At 41.2% G+C, this 14,063-nt stretch overlaps 1 protein-coding gene across 8 annotated transcripts in view; it reads left to right on the top strand.

Annotated features, from left to right (window-relative positions):
* Positions 1-3,029: 3,029 nt before the first annotated feature.
* The window catches only part of RPGR (retinitis pigmentosa GTPase regulator), a 50,099-nt gene continuing 39,065 nt past the window's right edge, over positions 3,030-14,063 (top strand). For 5 of the 8 annotated variants that reach the window (XR_007908355.1, XM_051811662.1, XM_051811661.1 and 2 more), the window contains exons 1-3: positions 3,030-3,083; positions 5,229-5,354; positions 12,483-12,575. Coding sequence is in view for 7 of the 8 variants with exons in the window: in XM_051811662.1 (XP_051667622.1) it covers positions 3,044-3,083; positions 5,229-5,354; positions 12,483-12,575 (259 nt within the window). In the remaining variant the exon portion in view is untranslated. Of the gene's footprint in view, positions 3,084-5,228; positions 5,355-5,670; positions 7,652-12,482; positions 12,576-14,063 lie in introns of those variants that run through there. The other 3 variants (XM_051811666.1, XM_051811665.1, XM_051811664.1) reach the window with 3 other exon arrangements.

Below are 14,063 nucleotides of genomic sequence, written 5' to 3'. Positions count from 1 at the left end.
TAATAAGAAGGAAATGAAATAGAAGAAAGAGAAGAAAGCTGGGCCATAGTTTCCCTCCTGGTTTTCCTCTGGCAAATGACTCCCATGACCTTCAAGCCCAGCCCCTGCAGACTGTACATGTTCTGTTAGCAACACCCAGGAGAAAAGACAGCAGAGAAAGGAAATGTGGCCAAGGTGCCAAGGCCTCCAGTCTCGTTTTACAGTCCAACAGGGAGGGGATACTGCCAGTGCCCCTTTTTCAGGTCACCCCTTGTATTGAGTCTGGCTGAGATGGAGTTCATTTTCCCCACAGAAGCCCTCACAGTGCTGTGCTTTGAAGCTAGAAAGGTGTTGATAACAGAGCGAGTTTTTTGGCTACTGCTGAGCAGTGCTGGCATAGCATCAGTGCTGTTACTTGAATTTCCCTCCCATTAGGAGGTTGGGAGTGGGCAAGATCTTGGGAGGGGACATAACTAGGACAACTAGCACTACACCCTTGTACAGGGACTGCCCAATCCAGTTACCACATGGACCAATTTCCTTGTCAGCTCCTGTGAGCAGCTATTGCATCCCACTCCTAAGAGGAAGGGGCCACCCAAGTTTTCTAGATGCCTGTGGTCAGAAAGGAATATGACATTCATATGGTCATCTAATGTAATGAACAGAAGGCCTCCTTCCTCTCTGAGCTTGCAGAAGACTGCCCCTTGACACCTCCTTTCCTGAGGGCAAGCAGCAGTCAGGGTAGGCAAAGCATTCATACATCAGTGGCTGTGGGGCGGTGCACCAAGAGTGCCCATGCTGCTTCCTTTTGGAAACACCTTGGGAAGGCAATGTCTTTCCACAGCTCATTTTCTTCCCAAACTCCCACCCTGAGGAAGGGCCAGGCCTTGGTGCTTTTCTTTTGGAGAGTGGGGCTGCAGCAGCTGGGGCACCTCTGAGAGTGAGCAGCTTCCAACCTGCTGCACCTCGCCGTGCCCACAGCAAGATCATCTTCCAGCAATACATGTCTGCTTGGACACCTGGGACAACAGGGCATTACCGGACTCCTGTCAGCACAACTTCTGCTTCATCCACATGCAGTGGTCATCCAAACCCAAAACCAAATGCCACTTCATAAACAGTCTTTCCCACTTATCCTGCATGCAGTGGTGGCCACTCATGTCCTTCACCCATCATTCCTTGTTCAAAGACCTCCTTATCAGCCATCCTACCAGCAGAGATACATTTGTCCAACTTTGTGAGGTGATTTCCATCTCTCCCAACTACATGTTGGTCTTCAAAGAGGATCTCACAGCCCCAGAAACCAAAATCCTGCTGCAGACACCTTCTTTCTACGAATCTTGCTCGTTGTTTCATAACCCATTTATATTCTTGGCAATCACACTATCTGGTAACTACAATCTCAGGCATCACTTTGTGAACAATGTTTGTTCAGTTTTATTTTGAACAGGTTTTGATGGATATCCCCTCCCTTCAGAATTAGAAGAAGCAGTTAGGGCAGAAAGCATCAGAAGGATATTGGGTTCAAAGAGATGAAATCCCTGCCTCATGTAGGAGCAAAAATCAAGCACTTTCTTTTTCCTTTTGAAAATGTGGCCACCCCTCTTTGGGTGTAGTTATATGGATATATCATCTTATGCAAAAACTACTCTATTGATTAAACTCTGCATAAAACAAGCCTGAAATTGGTTGTCCAGGCTGCCTGCTGCAGCCCCTGTTGCAGTACATCATCCTGAAAACAATACCTTTGTCTTTCAGCAAGGGATGACCTGGTGTATCAGAAATACATGGGAATAGCAAGAAAATAGAACTCCATAAATGACCATAGATTTTTTTGGCAGGAGGGAAAAGCTCCACTGGGAGTTTGGGACTACAAATGAAATATGGTTAAAAGTCTACAAGCCCCTGGATTTATTTCAGTGGGATCTGGAACTGCCCTACCCAGAGTCGCTGGGTGGGTGATTGAATCTTGTGCACTTGATCAGAAGACTTTACACAAACATTCTGGTGAAAGAGATCATCAAACAAAGGAAATTTTTCTTTTAGAACCACAGAATCGAGTGTTGACAAAACAAAGTTTCAGAGCCATGTTCTGCTCCCCCAGCTGAGGCAGGGCAGCTTCGCCAATCACTCAGCAAACAAACAGCTGAGCCAGGAGCCTGGCAAAGCAGGGAGCACGAGACAGAGCCCCAGTGAGAGATGGCTCCTTTGGGAGCTGCAGGCACAGTCAGACTACAAAGCAGGAGGACATAAATGATGTCCAGCATGTAGGGATGCTGCCAAGAAAGCAAACTTCTGATAGAGCTAAGAATTGCAAGGGGCCTTCAAGGAGGGTAATTATTATAATTGAATCACAAAATGACTTGGGTTGGAAGGGATGTTAAAGCTCATCTAATTCCACCCTCCTGCCGTGAGCAGGAACATCTTCCACTAGACCAGGTTGTTCAGGGTCCTGCCTGGCCTTGAACACTTCCAGGGATGGGGCATGTACAGCTTCTCTGGGTAATCTGTCCCAGTGCTTCAATACCCTCATGGCAAAGAATTTCTTCCACATATCCAATCTAAACCAACCCTCTTTCAGTCTGAAGCCATTGCCTCCTGTCCCATCACCACAGTTACCCAAAAGAAGGGTGTAGCCAGGTGGGGTTCAGCCTCTTTCTCCCAGGCAACCAGCGACAGGACAGGAGGAGACAGTGTTAGTTAAGCTGTGCCAGGGGGAGTTTAGTTTTGACATTGGGAAGAATTTGTCCACATACAGGGTGATTAAACATTGGAACGGGCTGCCCAGGGAGGCGGTGGAGTCACCGTCCCCGGAGGTGTTTAAGAAAAGACTGGACGTGTCACTCAGTGCCATGGTCTGTTTGACACGGTGGTGTTCGGTCACAGGCTGGACTCGATGATCTCAGAGGGCTTTTCCAACCTAATTGATCGTGATTCCCTCGCTTGCTCAGCGCCGGCTCCGGGCCCAGGCCGCCCCGGGGCGGGCTCTGAGGGCGCGGTGCCGCCCCCCCTCCGGCCGCCAGGCGGCGCTGCCCCCCGCCCGGCCCGGCCTCCTCGGGCCGCCATGGCCGCGCCCGCCGCGGGGGACGAGCTGCCCGTGCCCGGTGAGTGCGGCCGGTCCGGCGGGGCCCGGATGGGGGGACTCGGCCGCCCGTGCCCGCCCCCGCCCCGCGGCCGCCGCTCTGCCCCGGCTCGCCCCGGCTGCGGGCGGCGGGCGGGGCTGGGGCCGTCCGGCGTGTGGGGAGAGGCGCGTCCGCTGCCGTCAGAGATCGGCACGGCGGGGGCAGGGGGGCAGCGCCGGGCACCGGGGGGGCTCCCTTAATACCGAGAATTAGTAATTAGTCTGTGTCGTGGTTTGCCCCGAGGTGATGTTCAAACATTCACCCGTTGCCCGGGACAACGAGCGCCTCGTTTATGTCCTGCGGGATTTAGTGTTAGGAGTTGAGGGGGTTCAGTTTCCAAGCGCATGGCTTCGCAGCATCACAGAACGGGTCAGGCTGGGAGGGACATCTGCTCCAAACCCCCTGCTCCACCGGGGTCATCCCAGAGCACGTGGCACAGGATTGCGTCCAGACGGTTCTGGAATATTTCCAGTGAGGGAGACTCCACACCTTCTCTGGGCAACCTGTTCCAGTGCTCGGTGACTGCACAGCAACAAAGTTCTTCCTCATGTTCAGGTGGAACTTCCTGAGCATCAGTTTCTGCCTGTTACCTCTTGTCCTGTTGCTTGGCACCACTGAGCAGAGCCTGGTCCATCTTCTGACACCTCCCCATTTAGCTATTTATAGACATTGATGAGGTCCCCTCTCAGTTATCTCTTCTCGAGGCTGAACAGGCCCAAATCCCTCAGTCTGTCATCATAAGAGAGATCCTTATGTCCCCCAGTCATCCTTGTTGCCCTCCACTGGACCGACTCCAGGACCTCGATGCCTCTATTTTAATGAGGACACAGTAGTTGTGTCCAGTTTTGAAATGCTGTGGCTTAGTTATGAAATGAACAAAATACAATGGTCGTTTGTAAGTTCAACAGCTTTTTGTATGCAGTGATGAAGAATATACTTATGTTTTCATGTTAACCCTGCTGAAGAGAAAAGAAATGAACCACAGAGCTCTATGGCACAAATGCCAAATGTTCAGATGTGCTGCATAACTGTCTGGCTGGAGATTAAAAAATAAAACAGAGTTTTCAGATGACTTTTAGTATGTCTGTGGTTGTAGGTGTGTCTAGATAAAATAAAGAATAACTCAACTCTTTCTTTAAAAAGGTTGAGTTTGCTTGCACAAAGCTTTTTGAGCAAGTGAGGTAATAAATACAATTTATACGTATCTGCTGTATCTGATCCATTATATAACATGTCTTTGGAAATAGGGGAAACTTTTGCACAAAATAATTACTTCTAAATGATATGAAATTTGCAGTTTAAGAGAGAACACTTGTGTTTTGGAGCTGGGGTGTACCTTATTGATGAGGTTGTTTTCATTGAAATTTATTCCATTAAGATGTCTCCATGTAATTTTCAGAAGCAGTCTACTGTTACTATGTGTATTTGTTAACATTTGTTACATGTTAACAAAAAATTTACAGGCTTTGACATTTTAAAATAGTAGGTCTACCTGTCCTTTGCCATGTTTTCTGTGTGGCTTTTGGCAAATTATTTAACTTGTAAGTCCATTCATTATTATGTAGAATTAGTATTTCCTGTGTCAAGCCACATGCTTAACCAAAAGCTAAATGAATAGTTAACATTTTGTGTTTTGAAACAACATTGCTGACACTTTTGAAAGTGAGAAGAATTAAGAAAACCAGACAGATTACAAGAGCAGAAGAACTGCCTGGACTTTTTTTTGGGGTGGTTTTGTTAGAGTTTCTTTGATCATGGTCTTATCACAGAATCACAGAATGGCTGGAGTTGGAAGGAACTTCTGGAGATCATTTAGTCCACCCCACTTGCTAAAGCAGGGTCACCTGGAAGAGGTTACACAGGATTGTGTCCAGGCAGATGCAGACTCCACAGCCTCTCTGGGCAGCCCCTGACCCAGTGCTCTGTCACCCTCACAGTTAAGAAGTTCTTCCTCATGTTCAGCTGAAACAACAGTTGTACCAACCCATGTTTTGAAGGCTGAGAGAAGAAAGAAGAGAAATACAGGAAAATAAAATGTTCAATTAATTTGATAGAACGTAGCTATTTCAAAATATACGAGGCAAAATTTGCTTTCACTAAAATTGACATTATATTTTTGTGTTTTAGAATCAGGTGCTGTTTTCACATTTGGGAGAAGCAAATTTGCAGAAGATGTTCCTAGCAAGTTCTGGTTCAAAAATGACAAGCCTGTACTTATATCATGTGGAGATGAACATACTGCTATTATTACAGGTCAGTATTGGAAATGGAACGTGTAGAATCATAGAATTGTTTAGGTTGGAAAAGACCTTTAAGATCATCAAGCCCAGCCATTTAACCAGTGCTCCACCACTTCCATGGGCTGCCTGTTTCAATGCTTGACAACCGTTTTGGTGAAGAAATTTACCCCAATATCCAATTTAAACCTTCTCTGGCACAACCTGAGGGTGTTTCCTCTCATCCTGGTGCTTGTTACCTGGGAGAAGAGACTGACATCCACCTGGCTACAGCCTCCTTTCAGGTAGTTGTAGAGAGCCATAAGGTCTCCCCTGAGCTGCTTTTTCTCCAGGCTAAACAACCCCAGCTTCCTCAGCTGCTCCTCACAGGACATGTGCTCCAGAGCCTTCACCAGCCTCATTGTCCTTCTTTGAACACCCTGCAGAACTTCAATGGCTTTCTTGTAGTGAGGGTGACCAATGTGATAAAAGGATATATATTTGGACAGCTTTGAAAGTTAGAAATCTTTTTTGAATCCTGAGGTAATAAATGAGTTTGTGGAGAGGAGAGAGGACTGTTCTGTGGGAACTGTTGGATGCCTTTAGAGTTCCCGTGAGGTTACTCCAGGTTTTCACAAGACATGCCCAAGAACTGTCTTAAGCGAGTTTATAATAACTGAATGTATCACAGGATTTAAAGTAGGTATGACTTTGTTCAGGTTGAATGTATCTTGTGAATCTGACAATATTTAGTCTGTTAGATATATTGTATCATGGAAGGAACAGTATCTGCTGAACACCGTCAAGAAATTCACTAGAAATCTGCTTGAAACGAGAGATACAATTGTATCTCTGAGATGAAGGTTTGAATTACTGATAACTGTTAGTTGAAAATAACCCTTGAAAGAGCAACTCAATAAACTTCAGAAAATCCTACAAAAAAGATAAGTAAATGGAAAAAAACATTCAAAGAAACTGATGTAATACAGTGAGCGTTATTAATGTTTATTTTAATATCTTTGAAATGATGGAGACAGTACAGATTAAAAAAAATTTTCATTTTATTTTACATGAAAGGGATTACTGTTCTGTTGGTGAGCATGTGTGTCAATTGTATTGACAATCTACTGCTGATAGATAATAAGACTTTGTTGTTATAAAATTTATATGTGTATTTTCAGAAATTTTTAAATTGTAATTTAGTTATTCCTCATCAATAGCCAACTGGTCATTGCTTATTAAATAGTTTCTTGAGTGTTTCTTGCAATGTTTGAAAGCAGCATTGAAGATGCTGGATTTTTAGAAAGAACTCTTCCAGGCATGATAGAAAAGACTGTAGATTTCATGGACTGCTGGACATCTTGAGGTGAAATTTCACAATGAATTTTTCAAACCTAACTTCATAGAAGACAAATTATACATTAATAGTTTATTTTGAACAAAACTTTACACTTTTTCTTGGATTGAACCAGTAATATTAAACTTCCTGTCGCATAAAATTAATCTGGATGTAAGCTGGGGCACCGTGATATTTTCCTTTTGAATTTTATTTTTCTATGTGCTTTTATATGCCCATACCCAGTTTGAAGGAACACTGGTATAGTTTTCTGTTTAAACTAGTTGATTTAAGTTGCCTCCTAGCATGTTTCAGTGCCAGCACTGTTACCCTAATCAATCACTGTAATAGTGACCACTTAGATAAAGCTTTTGAAGAAGTCATCTTACGTAGATTTGCATGGAGCAGCAGTCCTCTACTGTCTTCCCTTTTCCCTGTTATTTTAATATATGTTTCAAAAATGTCTCTTTAGCTCTCCTTAGCTGTTGTAGTGAGCAGATACATCTCCAGGGAAGCTTCTAGATAATCGGCTCCTTATTTTCTCAAAGCTTTTGAGAAGAAGGAACTACAGAAGCATGAGTAAAAAGCTTTTTAGGTACCAAAATGTTTTCTGGGTCATTGTAAAGTAGAGGGAAAAGTGAGGGTAAAGTATGGATCCACGACAAGCAAAGGTAGAGAAACGGCAAGAGTCGTATGAAAAAACTGAAGAAGGGGAATAGAAAACCATTGTCCCTCATTTGTTCTTCACACCTGTGCATGCCCATGTGCACCTCACATTTCTGCTGTTAGATGGAGTTGGATGATACAATGGAATTACAGCCCTTGGTGACTGACACTGAACTGCAGTAACACCTGGAATAAACACTCCAGAGGTGCGTGCCAGTACTGAGTTTACTGAGAAGGGTACAGGCCCTGTGGGAAACCAGGAGCTTCTTCAGCTGAACCTGGCCTGGAAGAGATAAAAAACATCACCGAGGAAGGAAAAGTGTCTCAAGCAGGTGTGTGTTAATGCATGCTTCATTTTATTCTCAGTCTTTATTTACAGGTCACAAAATTCTCCCTCTTTTTTTTCCACACCTTGGAAGAGGGAGTGGGACCTATATTTGTAGGATTCCATAGAAATATGAGGGAGGTTCAAATCTCATAGCGATGTATCAATTTGACACTAACATGTCTCAACAATCATAAGTAAAACAATCACACAAACTGATACAAGACATTCCTTAATGCTGGATTTGGGCAGGAGAGACAGGTATATCTAGCACTGAGTCTTGACTGAATACTAATGAATATAATGTACAAGAACTAGTATTTAGCATTCAAACAAAATATTCAGAACCTTTCAAATACTCCTTTCATCTAATACAGCATCAATATTCTTGTTTGACTTCTATGAAGAAAGTAAATATGAAGCACTCTGGTTTTTGGCTTTCTATGTCAGGAGTTAAGAGTCCAAAATTTTATTTACATGCTCTGGCTGTATGTTGGAATAGAGAGAACCAGTGATAGTTACTTGCTGGCTTTGAGCTGGCTTGCTGAGTTAGTTGAAGAAACGTTTCCTTCTCCAGTTTTGGAGTTTGAAATTTGTGTTTCTTTATTCATTTGCTGTCTGCTATTAGCATAAACATCATTGAAATGTTCAAGCAGGAATTTTTTAAAGCAGTGGTCTTCTTTAGGTCTGTAACACAAGTCATGAGCAGTACATCTTCCAGCATCACTTGTAACATGTTTAATAGTGGTTCTTGCCCCATTTCTATACTTTTTGGCCCAGGACTACTGACAGTTCATTCCCTGCATCTTCTATAACTGCAGGCTGTGTAAAGCAATTTATTCAGCCTCTTGGGAGCTGGTGTGAAGAAGTGATGATACATATACTTTTAAGAATCTCCTTCCAGTACCTGTCTATTAATTGTCCTTCTGACAGAACTCTTAAAGTTAACAATTGCCTTATTGTTTATTTGCCTTGACTAGAGTATCCTAGACAGCTTGCCCACATTTAATCAGAGACTGATCCTGTTCACAGGGGGGAAAATGGTGATGAACGAAGACACATTTTCTGAACTCAGTGCTCTGGAAAGAATTGAAGCCCCAGTGCAAGAGGGTAGAAGGAAAGAAAGAAGTATCAATTGTGAAAGTAGGAGTGGAAAGAGGTGCATGTGGAACCACAAGAAGATAGTATACTCATCATTTTGGGTTTTGAAAGGCATTAAACCTTCAACAAGAGACCTTGGAATCTCTCCAGGTCTTTTGACACTATATTTCTTCTCCTGTTTCTGCTTACCAGCACATCACCAGCACATGGCAGAGTATCTTTTACATCAACTGCAAGGGGAGAATGAGAAAAGATTAGTGCACATTTGTGTTGATGCACTATTTTTGTTTGTGTGATGATAAATGTCCTAAGCATGACTATTCTTGTTGCTTAATAAAGTTTTTATTTTGAGAATATCATGACTTGCCTAACAAAACTGATGTCATTCCTGGTTTTTTTTAGAACTACTTGAGTTGTATATGGATTTTAAATTAACTGTTAACATAGTTTATTCACAAAATAGCATAAAAAACCCCCACAAAATTAAAAAAAAAAAAGCACAAAAAAAATCATGGTGCCTGGCATATATTCTGGACTCTGTCCAAAATATTACCTTTTATGTTTTGTTTAGATATAGTTTCTCAATAGAATCTTGTTGTAAATGCTCAAAGTCTCTTCGTGGTCTCCCCATCTTATTTCTCTCCCACACTAATATAATTTAGAAAGCAAAGGGAGGAATATGTAACACATACCTTTAAACACAGGTGATAGGAATACTTGGCAACCCGCTCTGATGAAGCAGATGGGATTTCAGCTGGTACTTCCCAGCTGCCAAGTGAGTGCCTTTAGCAGCACTTCATGACCCCGAGGAGCACATGACTGATGGGGTTCCCAGGAATCACTGTTGTGATAGCAACTACTCATGGAAATGTACTGGTTAGGAGACACTCTCCTCCTGAAGTTTCTCTGTTCCTAGTGATGTGTCTTGTGGCTTCCCTAAAAGCCCTGAATTGATGTTGGTGAGGCATCTGCTGGTGTACCTGCCCCTGCATACATACTTTGGAGAAACACTCCAGTTTTGCATCAGGATTAAGATGGAAACTGGTGTTGGAAGTGAGTTTTCATCACCAAAACAGTCTGTTATATCCTTTTTGTTATATCCTGCTGTTTCCTGTCTGCTCAGAGTCATAGCCTTACTCTGCTTGACCTGTCTTGTGCCAACCATTCCAGCTGGCAGATGGCCAAAATCTCTGGATGAGAGCACCCAAATGGAAGCAAAAAAACCCAAGCAATCTTAATTTACGAAGTTTTGGAATATGGTCCTCGCCTTTTTGTCTACTCTTGGATTAATTCTCACTTCAGTGCATCTATGGTGATGACTGGAGTTATCTCAGTGTGCAGTTATGAAAATAGTGCCTTTTGCATGCAACATTATGTCATATTCCTTGGCCAGTTTAGATTTCATCATATCTGTTCCAAAACCTGATTTGCTGTACAGACCCAGAAATGTTGCTTCATTACAGGCATTTGTTTAGGTTTCTCACCCCTGTTACTAAATCAGCTTTGTGAATCACAGAATATTCTGAGTTGGAAAGGACTTGCAAGGATCATCAAGTCCAGCTCTTAAATGAGTGGCCCATACAGGGGGAATGAATGTGTGGCTTTGGCATTATTAGCACCAAGTATTAACCAATGGAGCTAATCTCAGGTTCCTCTGTATTGCCTCTTAGTTTTCATTCAATGTCTGAATTACCTGCCTCCCAGATTTTTTATTTTCTGTTATACTGGTAGGAAGCCTGAAATTATAAAAGGCTGTCACTCAGTTGTAAAAGAATGTAAAAAAAATTCCTCTCATCTATTAAGCCTCTTGACTTACAAAGCAATGCCTGAGAATTTAAAGACTTGTATAAGAAACAGCAGATTATAGGATGAAAAGCATGACCTGTTTGAATTTTGCATGGATAAAAGAGAATGTGCTTAAATTGAATTAGGGCAGCTTGGCATCATACTCCCACAGAAGTACTGCTGTCTTATAAAAGCAGTTAGCAAGTATAAAGCAAGGATACAAGAAACCAATACCAATATAGGATGGATGCCATTTGCTAATAAAAGTTTTTTCTGTTAAGGTGTGTCTCCTCTCAGTGACAGACAGTTCTGCCTGTGTTTTGACGTGATTGCATTATAAAAATTGAGATGGTGATATAAATGCTATTAGTAGAGTGCCGTGAGTGCAGACGACCTCAGACCTCCTTCCCTTCCAGTTTTCTTGGAAAGACATAATATTGACACATAGCCCCATGTGCCAAGAATTGTCAAATCTAGCTGTTTGACTGGGACTTTAGATAGCAATTATTGTTAATGGTTGGTGGGGTGGGGTTTTTTTGCTTGTTTTTAGTTTTTTTTTTTAAATTTTGCAGTTATACTTAAGAGAATAATGTTAGAAGATAAATTTTTTGTTACATTTAAAACATTTCAATGTCATATTTCAAAATCTCTGTAAATCACATTCAGACTCTTCACGGGAAACGTACACTACTGAAGTTACAAACAGACATAATTTTGGCATTACTATATGGAATTGCTGTTGTGCATTTGTGATCATGTGATAATTGTTGATAGCTAGGGTGACAACATTATGATGGAGTCTTAACTCACAAAGCTCTGCAGTCCATCAAAAGTAAACAAATGCCTTTTATCAGTTGTAGGAGGGTTTTTTTTGGTTGTTCGTGGTTTTGGGGGGGGTTGTTTGTTTGGGGTTTTGTTTTGTTTTTGTTTTGGGGTTTTTGTTTGTTTTGTTTTTTATTTCGACAAATTAGTTTCTATTGTTTTGCAAAGATTTCTGTTGGAATAAGGATTTTATCTTTCTGTGGGAATTTTACAGCTTTACAGCAGGTAATAGTTTACAAAATGAAATTAAATGCATTAATTTTAAGGTATTGTCAGTAGTCAGTTTTGACTGTCTAATCTGCATGTCTGATGACAAAATTTTCATCTGTTTATATACTACCCCCAAAAAATTCTGATTATTTAGTTACAACAGTTCATTGTTTGTCATGGTCAAACCTGAAAGTTCAATGACAGGTCACACAAATTTCTGAAAGACAATTCTAGCATTGCTTCTGTTGAAGATTTGTAACCTAGTGCTTTTAGCTTTACAAAACTCCCTGACTGCACGGTGGATTTATGCTTTCTTTCTTTATATGCAGAGTAACAAATTAATACACTTTGTGAACATATCTGAATATTTATCAGAAACTATATCCTGTAGAAATGCAGCTCTGTAAATCATTTTAAGGGAGAATATTTAGCAATAAAAGAAATATCCCACCCTAAACAATCAAGCTGAATATTACAAATTTGTGCTCCTATTGGTCATAAATCTGCATTATTCATTCCTGTCTTTGGAATAAAAGATATAGGTGTTCAGTTAAATGTGCTGTTGTTTTATAAAGAGGCCTATAGATACTGTGGTTTCTGAACTGCAGGGTCTGTCCAAGAGTACAACACGTTGTTTTCTGAAGAGCACTTTATCTGTGTTGTAATTAAAGGAGAGGATGTTCATTCTGCTTTTTGTCCCTTCTCCTGGCTGGGGATTTCTTACTTAAACAATGCAATTAATGGTTTTGAACTGAAAAATCACAAGGATATTAATTATTGTTTACGCTTAAGTATTGAATTGCCTAATCTTAAACCTTACATTAAAAAGGAAATAATTAATAGCACAGTGTGTGAATGACCAGCTTGTCTTGACTGAGGCATTCAAACATTTGTATGGGTTCTGTCTGTTTTTCTTTCAGGGAAAGGTAAACTATACATGTTCGGCAGTAACGACTGGGGCCAGTTAGGACTGGGATCAAAGAGCACTGTCAGCAAACCAACATGTGTTAAAGGTTTGTTTAATTTTTTTTTTTTTGTCTTTTTGAAAGGAGACCCCTGTGAAAAGGTACTTCATAAGGTGCAGTTCCAAAATAACTGATTCTGCCATTTTTACTCATCATTTCTAACATATTACTGCACAAGATCATAAAGTAACTTAAAAGGATCCCTGATTGATTTTCCATCACTTCCAGATTATGAGTCCTTTTGCATCTGAAGGTTACTTCAGGTACATAGAATCCTGTCATTTTTGAGGGCTCAGATTATATGTAATATTAACCTTTTCTGACAAACCACATCTTCATTGTTACTGCAAAGACAATAATTAGATATTGGTCTCTGCATTGTTGTCCATGTGTTAAAAATCAGAGTTCCAACAGCATTGTGTAACCTTTGTGTCACTTCTGTCTTAACAACTTTGCAAATGGAAAAAATCTATCAGAAACTTTCTACAATTACTACTACATTTTTAGCAAGCATAAGAAATGCCCAAGGGGGCATAAATGTTAATACATTTGTATGGAGCAGTAAGATAAGTGCCTATATTCTTTTATGTATTTTAAAATAAGTTTTCATTGCACTGTGATCTTCTTGATCTTTCCTGGCTGTTTTTATCTTGTCAAATAAAACTAAGTCAATACTTTTCCCTATCCCCTTACTTATGTCAGGTCAGATCTATCCCATTAACACATTTCTTTTCACCATTAGATGTTTATCTTCAGCCTTTCTGCCAGCAGATCGATCTGTCAGCTTATTGTTAAAAACAAATTATCCTGCTTGTTCAAACTCTGTTCTTCCTGATTTAGTTTATTCTACTGTCCTTTATTTGCTCCTGTCTCTATTTCACTTCAGAGGGAGAATGCAGCTACTGTCAGGTTCACATCTTCTGTCAGCTATGTGAGAGATTGATTCTTACCTTGGCTTAAATGGATTGGGTGTCAAGTTTTGTTTTTACTGTCAAATTGCAATGGAGAATAAAAGATGAAGAGAGGATGACAGCAATTCAAACCAGACCTGGCATCCATTGAAAAAAGTGCAAGGGGGGTATCTTTCTTCTCTTGGCAATTGGCAGCAGGAGAAAGTCCTTGAGCTTTTCTCACTAGCCTTTGGTCATCACTTGGCTTTGGGAATGGGGTTACAAGGACACATTTCAGTTTCTTCTTGGAGCCAAATGGTTGTGACTGGATATTTTCTGAGAAAATATCTCCTGGGATTTGACTAGAGGCTAATGGAATTGGTTATGAAAAATTGCCAGCAATACTGTAAATACAGCACATCTCATCAAATACAATTGATTAGCCTAAGTGGGAGGCACCTCTGTATTCTTTTTTTCCCACCAAAATAACTCTTGACTCCTCTCACATTCCCAGTCTTTCAAAATGACCAGACTGCAGAGAAGTACTTGCTACGGGTGGGTGGTAACTGAGCTGAAATTGAGACAGGATGGTACATGCAAAAAATGTAGGCACTAGTCCAGATAGGGCTGTCCTTAGGAATTGAGT

The sequence above is a fragment of the Manacus candei genome, unplaced genomic scaffold, assembly GCF_025592945.1.
Source record: "Manacus candei isolate 608988 ecotype Guabito, Panama unplaced genomic scaffold, ASM2559294v1 h1tg000083l, whole genome shotgun sequence".
NCBI classification, from domain to species: domain Eukaryota; kingdom Metazoa; phylum Chordata; class Aves; order Passeriformes; family Pipridae; genus Manacus; species Manacus candei.
Note: the sequence above shows the minus strand (reverse complement) of the source record. Positions and strands in the feature narration are given on the sequence as shown.